Source organism: Mustela nivalis (genome assembly GCF_964662115.1).
Source record: "Mustela nivalis genome assembly, chromosome: 1".
Classification (NCBI taxonomy): Eukaryota; Metazoa; Chordata; class Mammalia; order Carnivora; family Mustelidae; genus Mustela; species Mustela nivalis.
The window spans coordinates 104,311,443-104,339,219 of record NC_139020.1 but is presented as its reverse complement, the minus strand read 5'-3'; the positions used below and the strand labels follow the sequence as shown (position 1 = coordinate 104,339,219).

Here is a 27,777-nt window from a genome sequence, read left to right as displayed (position 1 = left end):
AGCCCCAAGCAGGGCTTAATCTCATGACCCTGAGATCATGATCTGAGTGGAAGTCAAGAGTCAGACGCTTAACCAACTGAGCCACACAGGTGCCCCCAAGCATATATTCAGAAGGCCCTCCCTGTTTGATTTTGTGAACTCTGGAGGTAGGGAGAGATACAATATATCATTTATTTCAAAGAACAGTTTCAGAAATGAGAGAGGTAAAGGCAAGTGAAATGAAAGTGGTTGAGGAAAGAAGCATTTTGCAATTATAAATATTTTACAGTGATTTCTTACAAATGAGACTTGACCTTTTCATTTTTTAAAATCTGTAAATGTGTCTGAAAGACTTCAAATCACATTAGATTACAGTTGTTTAGAGTGAGCTATCAGAGTGTCTGCAAGAAGACTCTCGCTCCAGTGTTTGTAGACCTACCCTAAATGTACTGAGGAGCCAGTACCTCCTGAAGAAACCTCCTGATTCTTGGGACAATCAATCAAGGAGAGAGTCTGCTGACCCCGACCTCCCTTGTTAACAGTCAGAAGTTAGGTGTGGCTAAGGAATACTGAAAGTGTTTAGGAATGAGAACCATGGCATATGAGAAATCAGGAATTTGTTGGGGCAGTTATGAACCTGCTCCTTAGGGTTGGAGTTGGGGAGTATAAATGGGGAATATAAATGGGGATAAGTAGCTAAGATCAGAAAAGGGGCCCAGGTCTGGCTGGCTCTAACACCAAGAGAAACTGCAGCTGTGGTCTGCAGGGAGAAGTGGATGTGGATATCTGCTTAGTTGTTCCAGAGGACGATGACCGTGACCACGGAGGTGGCCATGAAGAGCAGGTAGAGGCGGAAGAGCAGGGTGTCCATCATGTGGCTGAACTGCACCCACAGGTCGACCAAGGACTGTCTCTGAGCCTCTTGTTCCTCCTGGGCCCTTGACTCAGGGCTCCCAGTTAACTCTGCCTCTCTGGGACCTGCCACCTTCCCCACCAACTCCACGGGCTCCTTCATGCCTACAGAGAAACAGAGACTCGGCCATGGGCCATGAAGTGCACCTGGGGAGGGAGGGGGCCAGGGAAGGAGGCAAAGCAGGGAGTGGAGGTGTGGGAAGAGGAGGTGGGGGCAGTGCTGACTCCCCTTACCAGGCAGGTGGTTGGGGGTGGGGCCCAGGCCCTTATTTCCCTTCTGGGGCACAGAGGGGTAGCATTTCCTTGGGCTGGCCCAGTAGAGAAGCAGAGAGTGGAGCCACTGAGGCATGGGTGGGGGCTGGGTGGTGGCCAGGTGCAGCAGGTAGGTGATGAAGATGGTCTCTAGCAGGCTGACCACCATTAGGGACAGACACAGGGCAAAGTACACACCTGAGGGAAAAACAGATTATAAGTAAATGAGGACAGATTCATCTCTACACTTTTCTTAAGACTTTCTCCAAATCCAGTCTGTCCTGGCAACCCCTTCCCTCCTTAAGTGGAGAGGGAGCTGGTTCCCCTCTCTATGCCCTGCTGCGTTTGCTTTCCTGGAAAGTGGAAAGGACCATACTGATGAGGGGGGTGCCACTGGCTGGGAGTAAGTCATTCATCATGAGCAGGAAGACGTTGTAGCCCAGCAGAAGTGTCATCTTGAATGGGGCACGATTCTCGCTTTCTGCCGGAATATAGAAGCTGAGGGCGTCGATAACAACCAGAAAGCCACTGGGCACCAGGAGGTTTATGACATAGAGGCTGGGCCTGCGCCTGATGGCCACCTGGGGGGGAGGAGAGATTGTGGAGATGTCAGAGGGCATATATATATATATATATGTATATATATATATATATACATACACACACACATATATATGCATACATATATATATATATTTTTTAAGATTTTGTTTATTTGACAGAGAGAGAGAGCACAGACAAGTGAGGGAGTAGCAGAGGGAGAGGGGAGAAGTAGGATCTCCATTGAGCAGGGAGCCCAATGTGGAGCTTGATCCCAGGACCCTGGGGTCATGACCTGAGCTGAAGGCAGAGGCTTAACCCACTGAGCCACCCAGGTGCCCAGAGGGCTCTTGTATATTTGACTGTAATCCTTGCTGATGTGCTGTTAGGCTGGCTTGGGATGATGGCTTTAGGTAACACATGCATTTAATTGTGCCCTATAAAAGTGCCCTGCTTTGTTGTCTAATTTTCAGTGGTAAATGTGTCCAACCTGCTGGCAACAAAACAACTGTAGACTTTCAGGGGCAAAGAGGGCCCTTTGGACCATCACAGAGGTGGCTGCTCCATTCTTAACAATAGAGCTTATAAGTGCTCAGCTGCACCTCCTCTCTGCAGGGTGGAGGATGGGAGAAAGAGGTGAGGAAAGGGGATACTGTGGTGATCTTTCCTCAGGGCAGTTAGTATAGAGGGTGGAGTGGAGAGCAGGTGCTTAACCCCCTGGAAATTCTTTTTACATCCCAAAGTGCCTTAGATCGAGAAGAAAATCATGGAGGAACTGGGACCAGAGGTCAAACAGGGGACCCTTGAACTTACATAGAACGTGATCTGGTCATATAGGTTGCTGCCAACCAACATCTTTGGGGTGGCCTTGTTGATGCCCAGGAGCTCCCACTCTCCCTGGGTCTGGATGAGGTTACGAGATGTATCTGTTATCTCCCACACCTCCTTGTCCATGCCCAGTAGCATGCTGTCCACTGTAAGGGAAGCCGGGGGCAACTCAGTCCAGAAGTGTTCCCCAATTTCCTGCCCCCAAATTAAATTCCTCCCCCACTGAGATTCTTGAGCCAAATTTCCTCTCTGTTTCTTTAAGATAAGTCATCCAGGTTTTCTCAAAAGTGGGTTATAGGACAGTAATTCATGTGTATGCAGGCTGCGGCTTGATTTTTTTTTTTTTTTTTTTTTTTTTAGTTGGAAGCAAGACTGAGTTGTTGTTATGTTATGGGAATATTGGATATGACTCAAATGTGATTCAAGAATTTTTGCAATCATTCCCATTTTCCTTCTCTATCCCCTAGTTGTATGATGTTGTTTTAGTGGAATTGAACTTGAAGAGTTCAACCTTTTTATAATTACATGCATGCCCATTAGAATGGTTAATATAGGGGCACCTGGGTGGCTCAGTGGGTTAAGCCTCTGCTTTCAGCCCAGGTCATGATCCGAAGGTCCTTGAGCCTCTGCTTTCAGCCCAGGTCATGATCCGAAGGTCCTGGGATCGAGCCCTGAATCGAGCTCTCTGCTCACCAGGGGGCCTGCTTCCCTCTCCCCCTCTGCCTGCTTCTCTGCCTACTTGTGATCTCTCTCTCTCTCTGTCAAGTAAATAAATAAAAATCTTAAAAAAAGAGAGAATGATTAATATATCTAAATCTACCACATGAAACCTGGTGGCATTCAGTGTTTACTGGTTTAAGCATGTTAGCTATCAAAATTAAAAGTCTTCAGCTAAAAAACGTAGAGCAGGAGCTTTACAGCAGCTCAGGGTCAGATGGGCCACATTTGGCACAAGGGCCATCCAAGATCTCAAGCAGTAATTCTTTCTTTTTTTTTTTTAATAGAGTCTTGATTTTTTTAAATTAATTTTTTAAAGATTTTATTTATTTGACAGACAGAGATCACAAGTAGGCAGAGAGGCAGGCAGAAAGGCAGGCAGAGAGAGTGGGGGGAAGCAGGCTCCCTGCTGAGCAGAGAGCCTGATGCAGGGCTCGATCCCAGGACCCTGATATCATGACCTGAGCCGAAGGCAGAGGCTTTAACCCACTGAGCCACCCAGGCGCCGCCCCCCCTTTTTTTAGTTTATTTACTTATTTATTTATTTTAGTAATCACTACATCCACCATGGGGCTCGAACTCACAACCTGGAGATCAAGAGTTGCATGCACTTCTGACTGAGCCAGCTAGGTGCCCCTGTAGTTCTCTCTCTCTTTCTTTTTAAGAAATTTTATTTATTTCTTAGAGAGAGAGAGAGGACATGAGGGAGGGTGAGGGGGAAGAGCAGAGGGAGAGGGAGAAAAGAGACTCCTTGCTGAGCGCAGAACCTGATGTGGGTCTAGATTCCAGCACCCTGAGATCATGACCTGAGCCAAAGTCAGACTCTCAACCAACTGAGCCAGGCATCCCTCTAGTTCTATTTTTTTTTTTTAATAAATTTTTTTGAGGAGTTAAAGCAGTAATTCTTAACCCTGCCTGTACATTAGCACCACCTGAGAACATGTAAAAATATCAGCACCTGGGCCCCTCCTGGAAGAACTACATTGGAATCTCTGGGGTGAGTCATGGTTGTTTGTATTTTTAAAAAAGCTTGAGTGGGCAGCCAGAGTTGAGAAACACTGATCTAAAACCTTCCCTGACCATATACCTATATCAATAAATATCTTCCCCACATCTTGAATAACTAGCAAAACATGTCTTGCCCACCTGTGTAGAGGAAGGAACTGAAGGTGAGCGTGCAGTTCTGTTGGTCGAAAGGAAAGTAGAAGATGTCCAGGTTACAGATGCTGGTCACCCGCACTGGCCTGTCGTACTTCATTCGACCTTCACTGTTGACAAAGGCGGTGAGACCTGGTGGTGCTCGATCCACATCCATGCTGCTCAGGAGAGGGAGGGAGTGGGTGTTGTGGGGCCTTCATTGGCTTTTGTTTCCCTCCCTTCCCATGTCTTCCTTTACTGTGCTCCCCTTTTGGACTCTTTCTCTCCTGTCGCTCTATCTTGTCCCTTATACGCCTCATGGTGTTCTGTGGCGGTTAGTTAATTGAGGCTGTGCCCCTGTCTGAGTCTTCTGATGTTCCTGTGCCTTGCACTGACCCGAGGCTGTTCTTTGCAGACGGGCTTCATGCTCGCTTTCCCCAGCCCCCATACGCACGATTCCAAGATGAAGATGTCTGGGATCCACAGGTTTTCAGCTGAGACAGTGAGTCTTTTGAGGCTGACGCACTCTTCCGGGTTCCAACTGATTAAAAGATTGTCCCACATCTGTAGCCAGGGCAGTGGGAAACAGAGATGAACAATGTGGAGCTTATTCAGTCAGCTCCTCCTGCCCCTCCCCTTATTCTTCTTTCCACACTCATGTCCCTAACGATCACAGCCTGTCTCTCCCTTCTTTACCTAGCCATGTGTTATTGGTAAAGTACCCTGTAATGGCCTTGTTTTCTTTCCAGGCAGAGCAGAAGTATATCCTAAAACCCTTTGGTCCCAGGAGCACACCAATATATTGGCCTTCAAACCATTTGGCCATTGTCTTAGATCATCATTTCTACCTTTGTAAGCTCCCCCAGGAAAGTGCATGTGCCCAAGGCCAGTCCAGTTCTAGATGGAGTGATTTGGTCCCCTAAAGATTATAGATTTAGTAGAGGTTGGGACTAGGAAACCCCTACATTGCTCCTCAAATTTATACTACAAATGGAAGTGAGATGGGGATAATTGCATCTGCCTTACCAAATTCATCCACAGGAATGATGTCAGAAGCTGGAGCTGTGCATTCTGGTAAGAAATTCCCATCCAGGATTATTAGTACAAAAATACTTTGCCCATGCCTATTTCATATTCCTACCAATGTTTACTAACTTATTGGGTCAGACATATTTCTAGGTGCTCAACTGTCTTTCTTGCTTGTCTTCCCTTGTATCTAGGGACAATTCAGGTTTTAACTGACATAGACACTTCTTCCTGGAACATTCCAGAAAGGACAGACTCTAGAAGGAATCCTTCCTGAAAAAGTACCACTACAGCATTCTTCTTTATGTCTCCCCATCCCATAGGAAAATCCTCTAATTTGTGCAGAATCCATTTAGAGGATCTGTTGTTCACCACTGAATCAGAACAATGTTGTGTTGACAAGACAGAGAGGATCCTTATTCCCTATTAGAAAAATGGAAGGTGGGGACCACGTCTCACCACTTCCAGGATGGCAGACAGGGTGAAGGAGATGTTGACTTGAGTGGGAATGCTGTTGTTGACGACTGGACGGAAGGCCTTTCTGTCAAACACTGCTTGGAAGGCAGCAGGATCCACCCCATACTGGTCAAAGCCAGAGCAATTGATGGTGAAAGCTTCGCCTCCTCCTGTAGTGAGCAGAGACCCTGTAAGAGAAGGCCTCTATGGCCAGGGCTGAAGCCTCTCTGCAGAGAGAAAACAGGTGACATACTGGGAGGGTGATGAGCTCTCCTTCCTGGGCCAAGATTCACCAAGGCCAAAGCCCTTCCTGCCGGGCCAGAGAGGACAGGCTGACCTAGTAGGCAAATGGTGGAAGTAGATGTGGTGACCTTGGCCAGTGCTCTATTCTCATTCCTATTGTTTCGCCATCATGCAAAACCTGTCCAAATCTATATGCAAACTTGGTCTTGGTACAATGGCACCCGCTTCAACAAGTCCTCAAGTGCACCCATCACAGGCTTCTTGGGTCTATGTAGGAGCACCTCTCAGCACTGCCTTAAAACTTGTCATCCAGGTCACTTAGAAATCTGCTATGGTGTATTTCTCTTCCTCATTCTCAGGGACTTCCATTTACTGAAGACAAGAACTGGCTTATCAAGAAAATAAGGGAAGTAAACAATTGTACTTTCTAGGTGGATATGGGTAACAGGTAGTAGGCACTCTGAATTGGTGTGTACCTCAGTGCCATGCATTTATTTTTCCCTTCTCAGATGTAGTGACTTAAGATGTCTTGGGGCTTATTTCCAGAATTGGGATAATTAGATGATATCACTGAGGTTATACCAGATGCCAATCATATAGAGTGAGACCTGTGCAAATGTTATGTTGTCTCTTGGCTATGATCAGAGGTCATCTTGGTATACCTGGGCAGAATCTTTCCCCATTTCCAGCACTGGGTGATCTTTTGCTCTGCTTGCTCCTCTACAACTCCATCTTTTTCCATAATATTCAAGGCATATACCCACACTAGGAACAAATATTCCCTCATGGAAGCAAAGCATCTACTCCTACCTCAGATTGATTCCTACCCTCCCTCAGTGTTCTACACTTACTCTTTCATGACACGTTTAAAATCTGTGGCTACTCTTCTCACAGATACCATACCAAGGGAAGAGGATAGGGAGAATGAGATGAGGGTGTGCTGGGAGGGACACTGGAAGTGAAGGAAAAGGTGGAATTGGCAAGGTGGTGAAGTGGGACAGTTTGGCAGATTCCTGTATGGACAGGAATAGAGAAGGCTATATGTCCTGATCAACAGATTGTCTTTCCATCCATCACACACACACCCCCACACACATCGAGACAAAGATATTAGGGAAAAAACTTAATATGTGAATTCTGAATGTCCTCCAAGCGCTGCAGGAAAGTTCCTAGATGTCGTTGAGAACCATATTCTGGTCTTCCCTGTTCTTGCCCCATCTTACCTGGAAGCAGAAGGCTGACAGTGAGGCAGAGGAGGACTCCCCCCTCCAAAGGCCACCCCCCTTCCATCCTCCTCTTCTGGCCTCTTCTCTGGGGATTCACTGGGAGCCCCCAAACTGTTGAGCTTAAAGGAGCTCAGACCACACCTTGGTTCCTGGTTTTGAATAGTGCTCTTGACAGGTGACCCCTCCCTGGTGAGAGGCTGTGGCCAGGGAGATCACATCAGAGTGTCCTGCTTTGCCCCTGTGCTGGTATGCCTTCCAGGTGCCAGGCAGTGGGGAAGTTGGGCCAAGACTAAGGGAGAAGCGCCTGTTTGGCAACAGTTTGCTGAGATCAGTAATAAAATAACTTGCCTTAATGAGAGGGTGAGGCCTGGGGAAGTAAGAATTAAGTTCTTTTAAGATCAGGGAACCTGCAGATTTGGAAAGGTAGCAATATTTAGTGATTTGGTTATGTGTTCATTAGGGATCATTGCAAATACCAAATTTTTTTTAAAAGATTATTTATTTATTTATTTGACAGACCAATCACAAGTAGGCAGAGAGGCAGGCAGAGAGAGAGGAGGAAGCAGGCTCCAGTGAGCAGAGAGCCCGATGCGGGGCTCGATCCCAGGACCCTGAGATCATGACCTGAGCCGAAGGCAGAGGCTTAACCCACTGAGCCACCCAGGCGTCCCACAAATACCAGATTTTAAAGCATAATTCCTGCCTTCATCATCTATTGTCTATATTTTTCCAACAGCCCCTAACAAGATTTTCTCCTTTCAATCCCACTGCCTTTCCAATTCATTTTCCCTAAACCAAATTTTCTATACATTTTTTTACCTTATGCATTTATTACACGATAATATAAGTCATAAAATTAAGGTAGCAGAACCATTTTTAATGTCTTTGTGTTATCAGTTGTGTGATGCATTATCATAAACTAGTAAACTCAGATAACATCAATCTTAATGGCAATGGTATCAACATTATATCTTAGGTGCTATCTCTACAGAAAACACAATTGGACCAAATGAGTGAGTTGGAGCATTGTTCTGTTAAATATCGTAGTTACATTTCCAGAAAGACACTTGGAAATTTTTTTCTTGCAGAAAGGGGGAAGGATCAGACCTAGGATACGAAAGAAACTTTGTTCAGAATGGAAGATTATGGGACGCCTGGGTGGCTCAGTGGGTTAAGCCTCTGCCTTCGGCTCAGGTCATGATCTCAGGGTCCTGGGATCGAGTCCCACACTGGGCTCTCTGCTCAGTGGGGAGCCTGCTTCCTCCTCTCTCTCTCTGCCTGCCTCTCTGCCTACTTGTGATGTGTCAAATAAATTAATAAAAATCTTTAAAAAAAAAAAAAAAGAAAAAGAATGGAAGATTATGACAGCCCTGAACAGAAAGAGCTGAGGATGGCAGGAATGACTGAGGGGCCTGAAGTAGGAAAGCATAGGAGAGACATATTTTCTGTCTAAGGTTTGAAATACCTGCAGTGCCTCGGCCCCACCCGCTTTGTGAGGCATTTCTTCCCTGTTTTGGAAACTTGGCCAGAGGACTGGGCCATCATGCCACATAGGACCAAAGTACTACTGTGTCTATATCCACAGGGATACACCTGGGGGGTACTGGTCTCCTGGATCAGGTAAGAGTGAAGGACTCCCAAGGACACTTGAGTTCCACAGATAGGCTGGCTACCCGACCTTAAGTCTAGGACAGGAGGGTTAAATTCAAGCCCTGATGAAAGGCAGCTGACGACTGTTGATGTATATCTGCCTTTATCAAGGCTGGCTGAAAAACTGGACCCCAGTCTATAGGCTAGACTCAAAAGTAGATCTGGCTGCCAGGAAATGCATATGATGGAGGCAGGAGTAAGGCCTCTCCTCTCCTGCTCTGTAACCTCATGAGAAGCAGGAGGCACATCTTGTTCTCCTACCCATTGTGCCCCCCACCCCAGTGGGTGGCATATAGCAATTAGCAGTCAATAAATGGTAGTTAAATACCAGTTCCATCAGGTCACTATGGATGGGGAGAAACACACGGGCACTTTGGGCAGATGTAGGAAACGTGGTAGGGAACCTCATGGGAGTCCTGAGGCCACATCAGAGAAGTTGCTTGCTATTCCCATGGTGTGGCTAAGGTGTGGGCCTCCATCTTGGGTGCTGCTTGGTAGAGATGGGGGTTGGCAGATGTACATCAGGTGAGATACAGAGGCCTAGAGCCAGGGCCCAGCCTTTTATTTCTGACTGCCTCCCGTCTAAATTTCCAATAAAGGCCTAACCAGAGCTGCCATTAATTGAGTTTGTGCTGTGTGCCCTGCGATGTGGTAGGCATGTTATGGTATTCTTATCCTCCCAAATGCTCGGAGCGGTCAGTGGTATTACTCCCATTTCACAGATGAAGAAAATGGAGGTAAAGAAGCCAAAAATATCGTGCTCAGTGTCTATCCAGGTAGAAGTGGGTAGAATGCAGATTCAAACCCAAGTCTGATTCCATTGTTCTTTCCTTGCTCTTTTTATTATGCCATAGCTGGGAAGTCTTTTGGACTGGATTATAGGCCCCTAGTTTCCCACCAGTGAAATTCCTAGGCCTAGACAATGCTTGGATTCAAAGGTAAACAGTGGGGGAGCCGTAGTTTTGCAAGTCACAGACACCAGTAACTTTCCCCTTAGCTCATTCCAAGTGGGTTCACAATGCATGATCCCACTTATCTGGGACCCTGGTGGATCAGGTTTGAAAAGATAGTATAACCTGGCAAGGGCAGAGTGAGACGATGGAAGGGGGAAACAAGAGTCATTTGCAGCTCTGATAGATGGCAGTCACCCACAGAGACCACTGGCCAGGGGTAAGGATCCAGGAGCAGAAAGGCAGCTGGAACATCCAAACTGCTGTGGGTCACTAGCTGGGGTCAAGCTGGCTATGGTGTCTGGAGCAGGAGAGAAGGAAACTCTTGGGACTCTGAAACATACCTGGAAAAAGAGTCCCACGGACAAGTACTCATCTGAGCTGCCGTTTTGACAGGCCCAGGCTCTGACCCCAGGCTTTCTTGAAGTATGACAACCCCACACTTATCACTTCACTTTTCTTGCCTAAAAAATGAGGGGGCTGAACTAGAAAGTCAGTAATTCTTTATGTCTGTAGCCTCCCACCTAGAAGTCGGTTTTGCACACTAAGTCTCAGTCTGCATGATAAATGGATGCTGTCTTGTGCATCACATTTGGCTTTCTAGTTTCTGTAAGCTCGTAAATGATTTTTTAATGCATATTTAAAAAATAATTTAATCTGCATCATTAGCTCCACTCCACAAATGAAATTTAAACTTATGGGGTGAGTCCTCTTGTACAAGTTTTTACCCAACAAATAATGTGGTCAGATTAGAACCCAAGGTTGCCAGATTCCAACGTCTCCCTATTCTACTATTCACCCCCAACCCCTGCCCCCGACATTTATAAGAAACAGTGCTAATGAATGACCAAATAGGAGAGGTTGTCGAAGGGAGGGGCAGAACCTGGAGGAGAGATGGACTCCCGAGTGGTCCAGTCAGTTAAGTGTCTGCCTTCAGCTTAGGTCATGATCCCAGAGTCCTGGAATCGAGGCCCTCATCGGGCTCCCTGCTCAGCAGGGAACCTGCTTCTCCCTCTGCCTGCAACCCCCCCTGCTTGTGCTCTCTCTCTCTCTTACTCTTTCTGACAAACGAATAAATAAAATCTTAAAAAGAAAGAAAGAAAGAAAGAAAGAAAGAAAGAAAGAAAGAAAGAAAGAAAGAAAGAAAGAAAGAAAGAAAGAAATTGGAGGAGGGAAAGGATGGGCTTGAAATGAAGTCTGTGACTTCACATTCCAGAGTGGAAATGAAGGAGGAGGAGGGCCAAGGAGGAGAATGAGATAATACATGGGAATGTCAGGTTAATATGGAGCTGAAAGAAAATGTGGGAAACATGGAGAAATACTGCCTATAACGGTTTAGAGAAAGGAAGTGAACACAAGTGTGTGCCAGAGCCACAGGTGGTAATTCAGATGAATGGACAAGGTGAAGGGCTATCCTGCAGAGGCAAGCCATCAAATGCAAGCTAGCCCAGGTGGGACCAGTGGCCTGTCAGCAGATTTTTCTAAAGATTTTCCTAAATTTTTCCAGATTACCTTGCAACGCCTTTCAGAGGCTTGCCCTGTAACAAGAGGAGAGTCATTAGCACCCAAGTGTGCTTCTCGGAGGATTCTGTTATAGATGCAACAGAAATGCAACAACCGCATCTGTACATTTTCTGGGAGAGTTATGGTTTCAAGGCTCCACGTGATTATCCCTTGCATGTTAAGATCGTGTGCTCAGATTCTGCTTGTGGAGAAGATAAAATCACTGTAATTATATTATGCTTTCTCTTACTGAGAGGGGATCTAGTTTCTTAATTCTTGTGTCAAAAAAGACAGATTGCATATCTCCTGTTCAAATAAAACAAAAAGCTATGTGTCGGAAAAAAATGTGAAGAAAATAAGCAGGAAAATATGTACCATGAAGATGGGTGGGAAAACGAAAATGCTACAAATTGATCTTAAATAATTTCAGGACCCCCCCCACACACACACAGAGCGGGGTCAATGAGCTTCTTGGCAAAATCAAGAGTGAGTTTCCAGGTGAGATGACCATCTTGGGATAGGGCATAAGAGTAGAAGATCCCAGGACCTTGAGACCATGACCTGAGCTGAAGGCAGAGGCTTAAACCACTGAGCCATCCAGGTGCCCCATACCCTGTGCAGGTCTCGTCCTAGTTTGGAGGGCGGAGAGGCGGAGGCTCAGAGTCCAGTATCTAACCCTGGCTCGGTCACTTTCTAGCTGGGGTACCTGGGAGACAGCTCAATGGCTATCCCTTCACCTCTGTGTTTCATTTCCTTCATTTATTTCATCTCCTGTATCCGAGTATATAAAATGGGGGCCATAATACAAAACCATAGCACTAAAACCTAAAGAGCTCTGAAAACCAAATGATTTTTCATGAGTTATTCAGTGGCAAAACCTGACCTGAACTGATGTGAGACTATCCCTAATTTCCTCTCTGCTCCCTACTGTGAGTATTCATAGATTTCACTGCAGAAATGTTAATGTGTTTGAATTCAGGGCATTGCCCCATACCCCATACAGTACATTTATAATTATTTCTTTTTTAAAATCTGAAAACTCCGAATTCCGAAACGTATTTGGCTCCAAGCGTTTGTGGATCTATAGTTCCTACTTCATAAATTTCCTGTAGGATTAAATGTGGTTATTTATCTAAGACCCTTAGGAGACTGCCTGCCAACTTAATAAATGTTGGTTATTGTTATATCTTTACCGTATCCTTTCTAAAGACCCACTTTCTAGAAAGCTGTGAGTTGAGGAATTGCAGAAATTCTAACAGATATGCTGATTTATTTAGGTGAACATCAGGGGCTCCTGATTTGAGCCCAGATTGTGTATACACTAGTCTTTGGACATGCCTGGAATGCTAGTGATGGTGCGGGGGGCCTTGAGACTGAGAAACCAAACACATTCCTGGGGGGAAAAATTGCAGATCAGAGAAAAGGAGACCTAAGGAACACAAGTTGAGTTGGAAACCATGGGCCTGAGTGCAAGGAGCGTTTTAGAGTTTAGCGGGGGTGTTTCTGCCTCGATACTCCCAGCTTCTCATGGACTCTTTCCCGAGTCCCAGTGGTAGGGGACTGCAAGGAAAGAACAAGTAATAGCTATGTGTCGGAAAAGTGAAGAAACCTCCAGCTGGGGACATCTGCCCCAACTAGCTTGGGCTCTGCTGGCCAGATGCTCTGGTGGTGGGACCTTGGGCCACCACCACCACCAGCAACCCTGCTCATGAATAGTGACAGCCTTGCCACCATTTGGGCATCTGTAGCTCCCTATGGAGGGAGCCAAAGAAGTTTGAGGAAGAGCAGCAGAGAGGAGGAACCCAGAAAATGTTTAGTAAACCCTACCGTTAATCTCTTGCGCTTGAAATAGAAGGCAGTAGCATAAAGGAAAGAAGGGAAAAGAAATGGTTGCTAGAAAGAAAAGATTTTGTGTGAATTCTAATTAATTTGCTCTCATCTTTGTGCTTTTCTGAACCTGGGGTGTCCAGCAAATCATGTCACAGCTCCCATGGACAACAACGCCTTGAAGTCTGTATATCTCTCAGACAGCTAGTGGGAGAGATGGGCCAAAAGACGAACACTTGCAACATCATAAGGCAAGTGCTAGAAGGGGAATTTTCCAGTTCATATGGGGGCGTTTGTGTTATTCCCAAGTAAAGCAGATGCCATTTTCAAATGGGCTTTCCTTGGCCTCGTGTTCTTTCCTTTGCATGATTAAGGGCCCATCCACTTTGATTGCAACACAGTTAAAGGTAATTTGGGATATGTTAACATCTAAGTGCTTAAGGATGAATGAGTCATATGTCAAGCTGTGACAAAATGCTTCACTCTTGAAGTAAGAGATGCCTGATTCTGGCACATTATTAATTTCTAAAGCTTAATTCCAGGATAACTAGATCCAGGAGATTAACCCCTGTTTTAGTATAATTCCTTGTAATAGGTTTTAAACGCTTCACTCCTCTCTCCCTGCTTTCACAAGTTGTCTAATAGACTTAAAATACCCTTTTTACTGTGGGAATGAGAAGCTTCTCCAAGAAGACTCTCAATCCAAGATTTTTAGTATTGTAATATAACGCTGGGAAGAGCCAATGCTTTCTGCAAAGGGTTTTATTGGGAGTGAGTCAATCAAGAAAGTATGCCAGGAACTTGGATCCTTAGGAGCCAGGCAGGCGGCACATACAGGAGGAGTGAAGGGGGCTGATGGCATGTAGGAGCAAGGACCAACTGTGGGAGGCTTAGGCCATCATCCAGGTCTGGTCTGAAACTGCACGGAAAGACTGACTTGAAAACAAGGTGTTTGCCAGGGCTCTGAGGCAGGGCTTTGGAAACATAGGGGAGTTTGGCTGGTTTCTAGAGGCAAGAGAAGCTCCAGAATGGAGTTTGCAGCATTTGCCTAGGTGTTCCAGAGGATGATGACTGTGACCACGGAGGTGGCCATGAAGAGCAGGTAGAGGCGGAAGAGCAGGGTGTCCATCATGTGGCTGAACTGCACCCACAGGTCGACCAAGGGCTGCCTCTGAGCCTCTTGTTCCTCCTGGGCCCTTGACTCAGGGCTCCCAGTTAACTCTGCCTCTCTGGGACCTGCCACCTTCCCCACCAACTCCACGGGCTCCTTCATGCCTATAGAGAAACAGAGACTCAGCCATGGGCCATGAAGTGCACCTGGGGAGGAGGGGGCCAGGGAAGGAGACAAAGCAGGGAGTGGAGGTGTGGGAAGAGGAGGTGGGGGCAGTGCTGACTCCCCTTACCAGGCAGGTGGTTGGGGGTGGAGCCCAGGCCCTTATTTCCCTTCTGGGGCACAGTGGGGCTGCATTTCCTTGGGCTGGCCCAGTAGAGAAGCAGAGAGTGGAGCCACTGAGGCATGGGTGGGGGCTGGGTGGTGGCCAGGTGCAGCAGGTAGGTGATGAAGATGGTCTCTAGCAGGCTGACCACCATTAGGGACAGACACAGGGCAAAGTACACACCTGGAGGGAAGATGGGGATGCCATGAGGGCCGGAGGTACCTCCCAGGACTTTGTGTTTCCTCTTTCCCAAAGGGTCCTTTCCAGGATCTCTTTTCACTCTGACCTGGTTCCACTGGTCCATGTCCCCAGCCCACTCCCCAACCTTGCTTTTAGTCTCCTGATGGAGGGAGGGGCCATACTGATGAGGGGCGTGCCAGTCGCTGGGAGTAAGTCATTCATCATGAGCAGGAAGACGTTGTAGCCCAGCAGAAGTGTCATCTTGAATGGGGCACGATTCTCGCTTTCTGCCGGAATATAGAAGCTGAGGGCATCAATGGCAACCAGAAAGCCACTGGGCACCAGGAGGTTTATGACGTAGAGTCTGGGCCTGCGCCTGATGGCCACCTGGGGGAAGGAAAGAGGGCAGCAAGTGAGGAATAGGCTGGGAGACTGCCGACCCAATTAAGAGCAAGAGTTGAGATATGTCCCAGACCAAACTGTCTAGGAAGGAAATTTATCTCAAGTCCCTCTTTCCAACGAAGTCATCTTAATCACCATAGTCTGCCTTTCCAAGATTTGACTCTGCCATGCTGCTTACCACTGAAATGTATCTCATTTCTTGCTGACCCAAGGTGTCAACTTTCTCCACTTCCATTTTTAGCCCTACCAATGTAGGGCTCTTGGCAGGACTGTGCAACCAAATTCTTAGGTATCATGTGTATTTTTTCCTTGTATTTCTTCTTCTTTCCTCATCAAGGTCAAATCTCTAGTGACTTTGATGGTCTGCTTGCTTTCCTCATCAAGGTCTAATCTCTAGTGACTTTGCTTGTGGCCATTCAAGACCAGTGGAAAGGAAAGTAAGATAGTGGCAGATAATTTTGGGGTCACTAGGATTTGGAAGCATAATATCCCATAGATAGTGTTTCATAACTTTTCCAGCATCTCTTTTTAAAAATAAACATAAGATTATGCTGAGTGAAATAAGTCAAGCAGAGAGAGTCAATTATCATATGGTTTCACTTACTTGTGGAGCATAAGGAATAACACAGAGGACATGGGGAGATGGAGAGGAGAAGGGAGTTGGGGAAATTGGAGGGGAAGGTGAACCATGAGAGATTGTGGACTCTGAAAAACAATCTGAGGATTTTGGAGGGGCAAGGGGTGGGAGGTTGGGTGAGCCTGGTGGTGGGTATTATGGAGGGCAGATATTTCATGGAGCACTGGGTGTGGTGCATAAACAATGAATTCTGGAACACTGAAAAGAAATAAAAAAGAAATAAAAAAAATAAAAAAATAAAATGTCAAAGATTTAAAAATATATATAAACATGAAAATTTTGCCTTCTAAAGAGTTCTGATAGTCATGGGAGTTGGGAAGCTCACTTTCACTAGGAGTCACTCCCGTGGGAGCTTCCCCCCCCACCCCCAGGAGGATTTATTCAATCAATATTCACTGCGTTCCAGGTACTTGGTTCCAGGTGATGGGGGTTTATCAGTGAAAAAAAAAAATGATAAAAAGTCTCCAGCCTTATGGAGCTTACTTTCTAGTGGGAGGGCTTACGTTCTGGTAGGGGACATAAGCTATGAATCTTAGAGGAGATCACAACCACAGTCCCTGAGCTCACATGGAAAATGATTTGGTCATACTGGTTGGTGCCCACAGTCATCTTCATCATTCTCTGGTGGATACCCAGAAGTACCCACTCCCCCTTGCTCCGAATGAGGTTCTGTGATGTGTTCGAAATCTCCTGCACTTTCTTCTCCATGCCCAGGACCACATTCTCCACTGCAAAGGAGACCCAGACAACTCAGCCTCCCAAATGCTCCCAATCCCCTTTCCCAGACTATTGAATTCCTTACTGCTCAACTCCCACACCCCTTTCAGTGAGATCCCTTCACTGTTCTTCTTTCTCAAAATCTTTTCTCTGGGGGCGTGTTGGTGACCTAGTTGTTTAAAGCTTCTGCCTTCAGCTCAGGTCATGATCTCAGGGTCCTGGGATTCAGCCCTGCATCAGGCTCCGCAGGCCATCTGCTTCTCCCTCTGCCCTTCACCCTGCTTGTGCTCTCTCTCTCTCTCTCTATCAAATAAATAAATAAAATCTCTCTCTCTCTCTTTTTTTTTAAAAAGGTCTTAAAAAAAAAACCAAAACCCTCTCTCTGCCTCTCAGTAGACTACTACAAAGAGCCTTACTCACCTGTATAGATGAATGAGCTGAAGGTGAGCGTGCAGTTCTGTTCATCAAAGGGGAAATAGAAGATGTCCAGGTTACAGATGCTGACCACCTTCATCGGCTTGTCATATTTGATGAGACCTTCACTGTTGACATAAGCCATGAGACCTGTAGCTGTCTGATCCACATCCATGCTGTATGTGAGAAGGATGGGAAGGTGGACAGTGTGGGTTCCCTGTCAGTCGTGGCCTTCTTTCTCAAACCATGTCATTCCTGCGATCCAAACCCACTCATTTGACTTCCCCTTTCTACCTATAGCTATGTTCCGGGGGGTTTTGGAAGTTCAGTTCAGACATTGCTTTTTCTAAACTGAGTCTTTGTGTGCCCCCTATTGGTTATATCATTCCTTTCCTTGGAAAGAGGGTTTCCTTCTTGCTTTTTTCAACCCTGATACTCACAACTCCTCGATGAAGATATCTGGAAGCCAAAGATACTCAGCTGCTATGCTGATCTTCCTGATGCCCCCACATTCCTCTGGGTTCCACCTGATGAATGGATTGTACCAGATCTATAGGAAACCGTGGTGTGGGACAAATGGGGTGGGAACTAGTTTTAGTCACACTCTGTCTCCTGCACTTTTCATTTCTTTTTTCTCTCATTTCCTCACTCTCTTACCCCCTCCCTGGTGACAGCTATCTCTATGTCATTAACAATGTCTCTCTTCTACTTCTCCCTCAATGCTCTCAAGGGAGACCTTGAGCTTAGCTTTGGAGTCTGTGGGATGAAGCCACTTAAATATTGTCTTCTATGACCTTGGTTTATGCTACTTTCTTTCTGTGCCCCATCTCTGCACTCCAAAACTGGCAGGATAATCAGGAAGTTTTGTGTTTTTATTTGTTAGCCTGATTCTGTTTGAACTTATCTAATTTGTGAGTTTTCTCAGCTTTATCCATTGTAATCTGTGCCCAGGAGTGGAAAAAGGAAGGTAAAGGGGAAACAGTAAAAGGGAAACAGTCTATCATACCACGTTTAGCCACAGGAAAGATGTCATCAGTTGAAGCTGTGCATCCTGAAAAAAAAATTTTTTCATCTGGAGTCATTGCCTCCATGAAGTCAAGTCCAATGCCACCACCTGCCTCCTACTCATTTCCAAGGCTGTTCTAGGTGGCAATTATGATTTTTAATCATAAACCACTGAAAAATGTAAGTCAAATCATCCAGGGTATAAGGAAAATTTAAGTGAAAATAAAAAGCATGAAAGTCCATTGGGGTTATGTTTCTTACGGAGTAGTCCAAAAAGGGACAGATTTTACCTGCCATGATGTCACCGAAGCATCCCTGTCATGCCTTCCCACCCCAAAGAATGAAATTTTCATTTTATAAAATTCAAGCAGGGAACCCACTGCTTACCACTGCTCAGCCCATTGCAGTGTTGAGTCAGGACTTACCACTTCCACAATGGCAGACATAGTGAAGGAGATGTTGACTTGAGTGGGGATGCTGTAGTTGATGACTGGACGGAAGGCCTTTCTGTCAAACACTGCTTGGAAGGCAGCAGGATCCACCCCGTACCGGTCAAAGCCTGAACAATTGATGGTGAAAGTGTTTCCTCTTCCTGCAGAGAGCAGAGACCTTGTGAGAAGAGTGCCAGGACTGGGGGACTGGCAGGTGTTTCTGCACAAAGAGAAAACGGGACATGGGAGAAGCATGTAAGCTCCTCCTACCTGGGCCACAAGTGTGGCCTGGGCTGGTAGGCAAATGGTGGAAGTTCATGAGGTGAGCTGAGTCAGGGCTCTATCCTCAATTCCATTGTTTGTGTCCCCATGCAAAACTTGTCCAAACATGTAGGCAAACTCAGCCTTGACCACCACTTTACAGTGTCCTGAATCTCACCACAAACCTTTTCACCTTCACTCAGTGTCCTTACATTACTCATTTCTGTCCTTGATACACCTGGGTGACATCAGTGATAATTTTTTCAATCACAGTTCTCCTTGCCCTATTAATACAACATAGATGATAATCAATTAATGACGAAGGCAATCAGGTAGGGAGTGTGAGGTATGTGGAACCTTAAGGAAGGATCTCAGTTTTTCAAGTTAGTAAGAATTTACTGTGTCTCTACTATGTGCTGTGATTGATCTCTTCTAAACCAGAGTGGTTCTCACCACTGAGAATATCTTAAAAAGAGTTCTTTGATACCCATCTTATGCCTAGCCCTTTTCTAGTCATACCTTGTGATGCAGGATAGAGAATTGTGTGGTAACAACTTCTGGTAGAGTCTTTTCAGATCGATCTTTGATATTATACTAACCCTCATTGTTCATTTTTGATAATGAATGAGAAAAACAATCTACACTGAAAAAAATTTTGCTGAAAATGTTTCCCTTTTTCATGACAGGTCTTCTCATCATCTTCTTCTCTTTAGCCTTTTCTCTGTTCCATTTAATTTACTTCAAGAGAGCTGTAAAAAAATTGTCTTCTTTTTAACATTAGTTGACACCCAGAAACATGCAGTTAGGTTATATGCCTGGAAAGAGAAAGACACGGGGAAAGAGAAGAGGCCAAGAGAAGCACAGGGAGAGAAAGATCTTACAAAAAGGTACAAAGCTGCCAGTGTTCTGAGTTTTCATGTTTACCAAAATGAACATTCAGGTGTTGACTATCTAGGAATAACAAAAATTAGCCTGGTTTGTTTGTTTCTCAGAAGCTATACGTTTGCTTTGTTTTTGCTCTGGTTCCTTCTTACCTTGAAGCAGCACATGGACAATGAGGCAGAGGAAGCCTCCATTCTCATGGAGCCCACCTCTTCCCATCTTCTTCTCTTTGGCTCTTCTCTGAGATAATGTTGATCTCTGGGGACTTAGTGATGATGTTGATCTTAAAAGACCATAGGCCACACCTTGAACCCTAGCTTTGAATAATACATGTATCAGGTGGCATTAGCCACGTCTCTAACAAGCACCCCTGGTGACACGAGAATGTCACAGAGGACTACCCCACCCTGTGCCCTAGCTGAGCCTGAATCTCATCTCCAAAAGTAATCTGGCAAATCAGTTTGGAGAGGAGGAAGAAAAAATATTTGGTTACTAGGGCAGGGCTAATGGTCTCCTCATACTTAGAGTCAGTCTGGCATATAATGCATCATAGAAAAGGCTCATGATAATTGCCCGAGCTTTCAAGGGGCATTTTAACCTTGCTACCATCTTTCAAAAAAACTGGGGGCCTCCTTTTTGTAATCAGCTTCTGACTTTGAAGTTTTAAATATGACTTCAGCACTGGAAAATCTTTTGGTTTTGTGAGTCTGTCGAAAGTGCCCCAGGTCTACTGGTTGGAGGGAGTGATCAGTGGGGTAGATGGAAGGTGGTTGAGGCAATGCAGTGTTTAGTAGAAGTTGACTGATGAGAACATGAGTGAACAGCTTGAAATTAATGTTGTTTTGGCCCTGCCTATGTTTATAAGAAATTAGTTAATTGTAAGCATATTAAAAATTGGGAAATCTCATGAAAAAACTGTATTTCTGGCTTCATTTGAAAAAATAAGATCAAGCAATACTGGACTCACATTTTTCCTTGACAACAATCTGCCAAAGTTAATGGTCACACCCTTTGGATGGAACATTCTCTCTAGATCAGCACATTCTGTCACCAACTATTGATTATTCCTGACCAGCTGCCCTCATTTATGTTACCTCCTTGGTCTCTTTTAGGCATTTGAATTTGCCTTTGAGAGTAAAGATTTATTTTCTTGCATAATTTTAAAAGAGCTTTGGGAAATAATTTCAAAATACCCTGCCATGCTTAGGTGATTATAGGTCTGATCAGATGTAGCATGTACAATTATTATTTTTAAAAAGATTTTGTTTATTTATTTAGCAAGTTTGTTTGTTTCATGATCAAGCAGGGGGAGAGGCGGAGGAAGAGGGAGGAAAAGAGAATCTCAAGCACGTTCTGCACTGACCACACAGCTGGACTTGGGGCTCAATCTCATGACCTTGAAATCATGACCCCGAGATCATGACCTGGGCCAAAATCAAGAGTCAGGCACTCAACTGACTGAGCCATCCAGGCGCCTCTATCATGTACAACTATTTGATTAATGGTGGAAACCAGACGTGGTATGGTTAAGTAGACCAAAGTCATCACTGGGGTTTAACTTTTTTTTAAAGATTTTATTTATTTATTTGACAGACAGAAATCACAAGCAGGCAGGGCGGGGAGGTGGGACTTGATCCCAGGACCCTGAGATCATGACGTGAGCCGAAGGCAGAGGCTTACCCACTAAACCACCCAGGTGCCCCAAGGGTTTAACTTGTTTTATACTAGAATTAGTTGCATTAGGAAAGGCTCCAGAGAGGGTAATGAATGGCTTAGAGAACAAAGGGAGAGCAATTGAAGGGGTGCCTGGGTGGCTCAGTCAGTTAAGTATATGCCTTCAGCTCAGGTCATGATCCCAGGGTCCCTGCTGAGCAGGGAGCCTGCTTCTCCCTCTCTCTTTCTGCTTCTGCTCTCTCTCTATCAAATAAATAAATAAAATCTAAAAAAGGGCGGGGGGAGAACAATTGCTTCAGTGAAGAAATTTTACAGACTGAGCTGGAATAATGCAGTAACAAGGGTTTCCTTCTTTCTCATATTGGCGTTTTATGTGGTTAGAGATAATGTGGGTGTGGTACCTTTCCCATTCTAAGCAATTAGTGAATTGAAGCAGAAGTAAAAGTACAAACGGCAATAATAGTAGCTGTCATTATTATTCTGGCTCTCTTGAGATTGCTCAGTTGCTTCAGCCTGAATGGAATCTTCTGGACTTAAAATGTCTAGGTTGACTGCAGCAATCCCGATTGCCGTGAGCATTAGTCTTTTCTCCCAGTCTTGCTCAGCTTTTGGTTACTATAAGGGTCATCCGGCACTCTCTCCAGCAGCCCCCTATATCATTTGAGAATCCCTTCTCCTCTGGGGAGGTTTTGTTTTGTTTTTAAGGTGACTTACTTACTTACTTACTTATTTTATTTATTGTAATTTATTTGATAGAGAGAGAGCGAGTGAGAAAGAGAGAGAGCACAAGCAGGGCAGAGGAGCAGAAGGAGAGGCTCCCTTGCTGAGAAGGGAGCCTGATTCTGGACTTGATCCCAGGACCCCAGGATCATGATTAAGGTGACTTTAGATCAGCATTTCTCCAAGCATTTTCTGCAGAACACTAGTTCTATAGGATGTGGAATGCATTTCTAAAAAATTGTTCTTATTGTTTCCAGTTCAGATAAGTCTGGTAAATACTGAATTAAAGAAGGCTAAATGGGTTTTATTATTTCAGGATTTCTCAGAGTATTTAATGTTCATGTGACTTGAATATCATATATATAATTCCCCAAACTTAGTTGACTTCAAATTTCTTTTTCTCAGAATACTTTGTGGGACTAACACTTGATCTGTTATTTTGGGGAAACACTGCGGTAGGTAAATAGAATAAATGTAGAAGGAAAAAAAAACTTGAAGATTCTACAGATGGGGTGTAGAATGCAAGCATCATATGTATAAATAAACCAGAAATTAGAAAATGAATTAGGAAAGTATTTTTTAGATAAGTATTCTAAAACCTGAAATTTGATTAGAACTCTAAGAACCTACAAGCAAATAGAAAGTAAAATAGATAAAATTTCATGCTGTTTCTGAATCCATCAGCCATATAAACTTTGTCTTGAGGAAGAATCTTTTTTTTTTCCTTTTCTTTAGATCAGTGACCTACCAGCTGTAGGCCACATGTCACTCACCTAGATCTAATTTTAGGATGAGAGTTTAAAAACCTGCTTTGGTATTTTTACTTCTCAAATATGCTCAGACAGTTAACATTTTAGTAGTTGAAAAGCAATGCGGATTATTCTCATTGGTGGTCTTATAATCAATCCAGTATATAATTTGTGTTTTCAGAGTATATATTTTTTCCTCATGGTATTCAATAAATGAGTTAATTACTTTAAGTGAAAAATAAATACAGCCTGCATAGATTTCTGATTTTCCTGAACAGAGCTTCACACCAAAAAGGTTATAACAAATGTAGACTGAAGTGGTTTGTCTTTTCTCACCAGAAGCTCATATATTTTTTTAAACATTTTATTTATTTATTTGACAGAGAGAGACACATTAAGAGAGGGAACACAAGCAGGGAGAGTGGGAGAGGGAGAAGCAGGCCTCCCACCAAGCAGGGAACCTGATGCGGGGCTCAATCTCAGGACCCTGGGATCATGACCTGAGCCAAAGGCAGACGCTTAATGACTGAGCCACCCAGGCACCCCAGAAGTCCATATTTGTAAAGCAAAATACTTGAGAAGTTTTGGGGAGTGACTGGGAGTGGCCACTCTTTCAGCCTGTGAAGCCCTGTTTTAGAGAGAAGGCTGCATTTTGGCTGCGCTATCGGTGTGGCTTCTCTGGCTTAGTGGGACCCTGTTGCTTCCCACTATGCGACCTGACAGGTGCCCATCCATTCTTCTCAGTATTGTGGGAGAATCCCCCCTGTACATCTTACCAGGAGAGATGTCGGACATTTATCCAGCTGAGTAAGTAACCATTAGTTGTCATTCTGGGAGGATTAAAATCCCGAGGCCTGTCTGTGGGCTGTGATGCTTGTTTTAGCCAAGGAAATTTAGATGGTTTTTCCGGGGAGAGAGAACAGCTAAAGTAAAAACATGGAAACTAAAGTGTTGTGAGGACCTCAGATTTGAGTAGGAGAGCAACAGGAAATGAAACAGTGATATGATGTGGGGCCAGATCATGGAAGGCCTGTATATCTAACTGAAATTTGGTTTTATTCTCTTACTCAGGGGTTCCTGAAGTTGAATAAGGTTCAGATCTCTTTAAGGGAAACAAAACTCCTAAGCCCCTGATGTTGACTTGAATTATTTGTAATAACACTTAAATATGTATATTCATAAAATCATGTCTAAAGTCCCTATACTTACAGCTCTTATACTACTATAAAATCAGAATAAATTTACAAATTATACACATACAAGATTGTGGAATCAACACAACACTAATTTAATGTGGTGGATAATATTGTTTTATTAAAATTAGATAATTGCTGTCCATTTCCCCCTTCTTTTAACAAGGAGCTAATTTTTTAAAAAGATTTTATTTATTTGTCAGGGAAGCAGAGAGAGCACAAGCAGAGGGAGAAGCAGGCTCCCTACGGACCAGGGATCCCCTTACGGGACTCGCTTCCAGAACCCTGGGATCATGACCTGAGCCAAAGGCAGTTGCTTAACCCACTGAGCCACCCAGGCGTCCCAAGGAGCTAATTTTTGAACACCTTTTATTTTGTTGGGCCAATTTGATAGTGCTTCTCAACATAATTATACTTAAAATTTTTTTTGAAGTAGTTCTTTGTTTCTTTTTAACTACTACCCTTACTGCTAATGAACCTGGGACATTATGTAATTCTTTCCTTTGTAAAGTGACTATGTGATATGACTTGTCATAACACGCCTATACTGCTGTGTACCGTTTCACCCACTGTAGTTCTCTGTTGAAAATACCATGAAACTTTTGTCTGTATAATAGGCAAAGATGTCATTTGGCTTTCATTCAGCATTGTTGACATTTTTTTTTCTGATTTATTAAAATTTTTTAAAATTCCAGTATAATTAGCATAATTAAGTTATATTAGCTTCAGGTGTACAATATAGTGAGTCAACAATTCTGTATATTACTCAGTGTTCATCATGCTAAGTACATTTTTAATCCCCTTGACCTATTTCATCTCCCTCCCCCACAACCTCTCTGGCAACCACCAGTTTGTTCTCCATATCTAAGAGTCTGTTTTTTTAATTGGTCTCTTTTTTTTCCTGTTCATTTGTTTTGTTTCTTAAATTCCATATAGGAATGAATGAAATCATATGGTATGTGGCTTTCTCTGACTTATTTCATTTAGCATTATACCCACTAGATCCATCCATGTTGATGTAAATGGTAAGATTTCAGTCTTTTTATGACTAATATTCCATTATATACATATAATATATATATAATCTTCTTCATGCATTCATCTATGGTTGGACACTTGGGCTGTTTCCATATCTAGGTTATTGTAAAGAACGCTGCAATAAACATAGGGATGCATGTATCTTTTCAAGTTGGTGTTTTCATTTTCTTTCCCAGGAGCAGAATTAATGAATCATATGATAATTTTGTTTTTAATTTTTTGAGGGAACTCTATACTGTCTTCCATAGTGGCTGCACCCATTTTGGCACTGTTGACATATTAAATCTTCTTCTCTTTTCTAGGTTGCCCAAGACCATTAAAGAGGTTCATCATTCTCCCATACTGTTGTTTCTGTGATGACAAATAAAAGATTCAGTTTATTAGCAAACTTGAAAAAAAAAACTTATTTCATTAAAACTACTTTCATTGTGATGTTGATCTGCAAAAGGAAAATTTTGTTTTCAAAAGTGGCAGGAGAATTCAACGTGCATGTCCCAGTAGGTGTGGGTTGATCATTACCATTTGACATTAGGTCCTGGGAACCTGGGTAGAGGAGGCTACCAGAGGCTACCACAGTAGAACACTTCTCCTGTCAGTGAGCAGTGATACCACCACCCATCCACATTTGCAACCAGAAAACTAGGTGTCACCCTTGATGCCTCTCTTTCTCACACCACTTTATATAATCCATCAACTAGGAAGGTCTGCTGATTTTACCTCTTAAATTTCCTTTTTTTTTTTTTTTTTTGGAAGATTTTATTTATTTATTTGAAAGTGAGAACAAAGGAACAGGGTGGGGGAGGGGAGGACAGAGGGAGAAGCAGACTCCCCGCAGGGAGCCCAAAGCGGGACTTGATCCCAGGATCATGACCTGAGCTGAAGGCAGCCACTTAGCTGACTGAGCCACCCAGGCCCCCCTCTTCTTAAATTCCTTTCAAGTCCACTCACTTCTCTCCTTCTTTTCTACCATAATCCTAGTCCAAACTAATCATCTCTTCCCTGGGTGACAATAGGCACTCCTAGCTAGACTCCTCTCTTCCATTCTAGCTACCTCTAATTCTTCCTCCAGTTTGGCAGCCACTGTGCAGTTTTTGAAATGCAAATCTCATTTCTCAACCCTTAACCCACTCCCCTTTTAAAGCCTTGCAATGGTTGCCTTTTGCCCTTCCTCTAAGATCTGTAATGGTCTAACAAGGCCTTTGGAGGTGTTCCCTTCCTTCTCCCACCCCTTGGTTTTTGTTGTTTCTTCTGTGTGGAGTGCTCTTTGCCCTGCCCATCCACCATCTTCACCTCGCTAACTCCTGCAGTCCTACAGATGCAACTCATACCTTCCTTCTCTAGTACATCCCATGGTTATAATTTTTTTTAAAGATTTTATTTATGTACTTGAGAGAGAGAGAAGAGTGAGAGAGAGAGCATGAGAGGGGAAAGTGTCAGAGGGAGAAGCAGACTCCCTGCTGAGCAAGGAGCCCAATGCGGGACTCGATCCCAGGACTCCCAGGACTCCTGGCACCCCACAGTTATAATTTAAATTTGGATTAATGTTGACTTGTAACTCTAAGCCCCATGAAGGCAGGAAACTTGTCTGTTTTTGCTCTACTATATCTCCATGAAATACTGAGTAATTTTTAATATATTACACAACATAAATACTATTTTAAAATGTGTGAAAGTCTGGATTTACAAGATTCTCCACTCTAGCCCCTTGTCTGAGGGTTGGAGAATATCACCCCCCCAAAACATTTCACAACACAAACATGTTTTAAGGAGGGGATGCTTTGCAATCAATATCATGTAAATAAGCATACATCTTATTATACTTATAAATAAGTATAATTAAGTCTTTGGTTCAGCCAGTCAGTGGCAGATAGTATCTTATATCATAGCATATTGAGGCCTGGAGCAAGGACTGCATAATGCTCGTCTGTTCTTTTTTTTTTTTTTTTTAAACCTATAATCAATATATGCAAAGTATTTCAGGGAAATTTTAGAAGCTTTTTATTTGCTATGAAGGTATCCGGTTTGTAGCTGTTGGGTTCAATAGAGCAGAATTGGGAGTACTAGTATGGTGGTGGCGTGAGGGGTGCTGAGAAGTTTGTCTTATCCAACCAGATGGCCAGAGGTGCTTCAGGAATTCTCCACAGTAGATCCAGACCTGGATACAGATCTCTGCAAGATTCCTCTGTTCAATTGTGCATATCCCCCTTGAGGGGAGAAGTGTGTGTTTCTATGAGAGTGAAACATTTTTATTGTGAAATTCTTAAAGGCTACCAAAAAGTACAGCAAATGATATTAAAAGGACCTGTGTACCCTCTCCAAGCTTTGTGAAGCTTACATTTATAAGTACTTTAAAAAATAAATAAAATATTACAGAAACAAATGAAGCCCCTTTTGTATCCCTCTTTGAGCTTCTTGTACTTCCAACACCGGCTATAATGCCTCTAATAACGCCTTGAAATTGTTGTTGATCAGGCCCAGGTATGTTTTATATTTTTAAGTGCATATATGTGTATCCATAAACAACAGATCACATTTGTACATATTTTAAATTTTAATACAAACGGGACTATGACGATTTTTTTAAAAAAAGATTTTATTTATTTATTTGACAGAGAGAGGTCACAAGTAGGCAGAGAGGCAGGCAGAGAGAGAGAGGAGGAAGCAGGCTCCCCACTGAGCAGAGAGCCCGATGCGGGACTCGATCCCAGGGCCCTGAGATCATGACCCGAGCGAAGGCAGCAGCCTAACCCACTGAGCAACCCAGGCGCCCCTGATGATTTTTTTTTTCTGTA

General features: G+C 44.0%; 3 protein-coding genes across 26 annotated transcripts in view; 1 reads left to right on the top strand and 2 right to left on the bottom strand.

Annotated features, from left to right (window-relative positions):
* The window catches only part of LOC309845233 (uncharacterized protein), a 78,931-nt gene extending 53,514 nt beyond the window's left edge, over positions 1-25,417 (top strand). For 13 of the 24 annotated variants that reach the window (XR_014301123.1, XR_014301124.1, XR_014301126.1 and 10 more), the window contains 3 exons: positions 13,390-13,497; positions 22,042-22,164; positions 25,288-25,417. Coding sequence is in view for 1 of the 24 variants with exons in the window: in XM_082692921.1 (XP_082549047.1) it covers positions 13,390-13,497; positions 25,288-25,342 (163 nt within the window). In the remaining 23 variants the exon portion in view is untranslated. Of the gene's footprint in view, positions 1-13,389; positions 13,498-22,041; positions 22,165-23,477; positions 23,562-24,883; positions 24,970-25,287 lie in introns of those variants that run through there. The other 11 variants (XR_014301125.1, XR_014301128.1, XR_014301129.1 and 8 more) reach the window with 5 other exon arrangements.
* Positions 671-7,510, bottom strand: LOC309845172 (5-hydroxytryptamine receptor 3C-like). The gene is made up of 9 exons (XM_082692778.1): positions 7,314-7,510; positions 5,851-6,017; positions 5,392-5,436; positions 4,820-4,929; positions 4,375-4,544; positions 2,497-2,657; positions 1,520-1,724; positions 1,126-1,341; positions 671-996 (listed from the first exon to the last, which is right to left on the bottom strand). Exons 1-9 carry the CDS (start codon positions 7,378-7,380, stop codon positions 770-772), a joined length of 1,368 nt encoding a protein of 455 aa, XP_082548904.1. The 5' UTR covers positions 7,381-7,510; the 3' UTR covers positions 671-769.
* Positions 13,985-18,084, bottom strand: LOC309845204 (5-hydroxytryptamine receptor 3C-like). The gene is made up of 7 exons (XM_082692883.1): positions 18,039-18,084; positions 17,473-17,559; positions 17,039-17,208; positions 16,469-16,629; positions 15,000-15,249; positions 14,650-14,865; positions 13,985-14,521 (listed from the first exon to the last, which is right to left on the bottom strand). Exons 3-7 carry the CDS (start codon positions 17,205-17,207, stop codon positions 14,295-14,297), a joined length of 1,023 nt encoding a protein of 340 aa, XP_082549009.1. The 5' UTR covers position 17,208; positions 17,473-17,559; positions 18,039-18,084; the 3' UTR covers positions 13,985-14,294.
* Positions 25,418-27,777: the final 2,360 nt, after the last annotated feature.

What these genes read in the sequence shown, in the direction of transcription:
- LOC309845204 (XM_082692883.1), bottom strand. Translation starts at nt 17,207, where the DNA reads ATGGATGTGGATCAGACAGCTACAGGTCTCATGGCTTATGTCAACAGT. An exon ending in CAGCTCATTCATCTATACAG is followed by an intron (nt 16,630 to 17,038) that starts GTGAGTAAGGCT and finishes TCTCCTTTGCAG; the next exon opens with TGGAGAATGTGGTCCTGGGC. An exon ending in ACTAAAAGCAAGGTTGGGGA is followed by an intron (nt 14,866 to 14,999) that starts GTGGGCTGGGGA and finishes TCTTCCCTCCAG; the next exon opens with GTGTGTACTTTGCCCTGTGT.
- LOC309845172 (XM_082692778.1), bottom strand. Translation starts at nt 7,380, where the DNA reads ATGGAAGGGGGGTGGCCTTTGGAGGGGGGAGTCCTCCTCTGCCTCACT. An exon ending in TGTCAGCCTTCTGCTTCCAG is followed by an intron (nt 6,018 to 7,313) that starts GTAAGATGGGGC and finishes TGCTCACTACAG; the next exon opens with GAGGAGGCGAAGCTTTCACC. An exon ending in CAGTGGCACCCCCCTCATCA is followed by an intron (nt 1,342 to 1,519) that starts GTATGGTCCTTT and finishes TTTTTCCCTCAG; the next exon opens with GTGTGTACTTTGCCCTGTGT.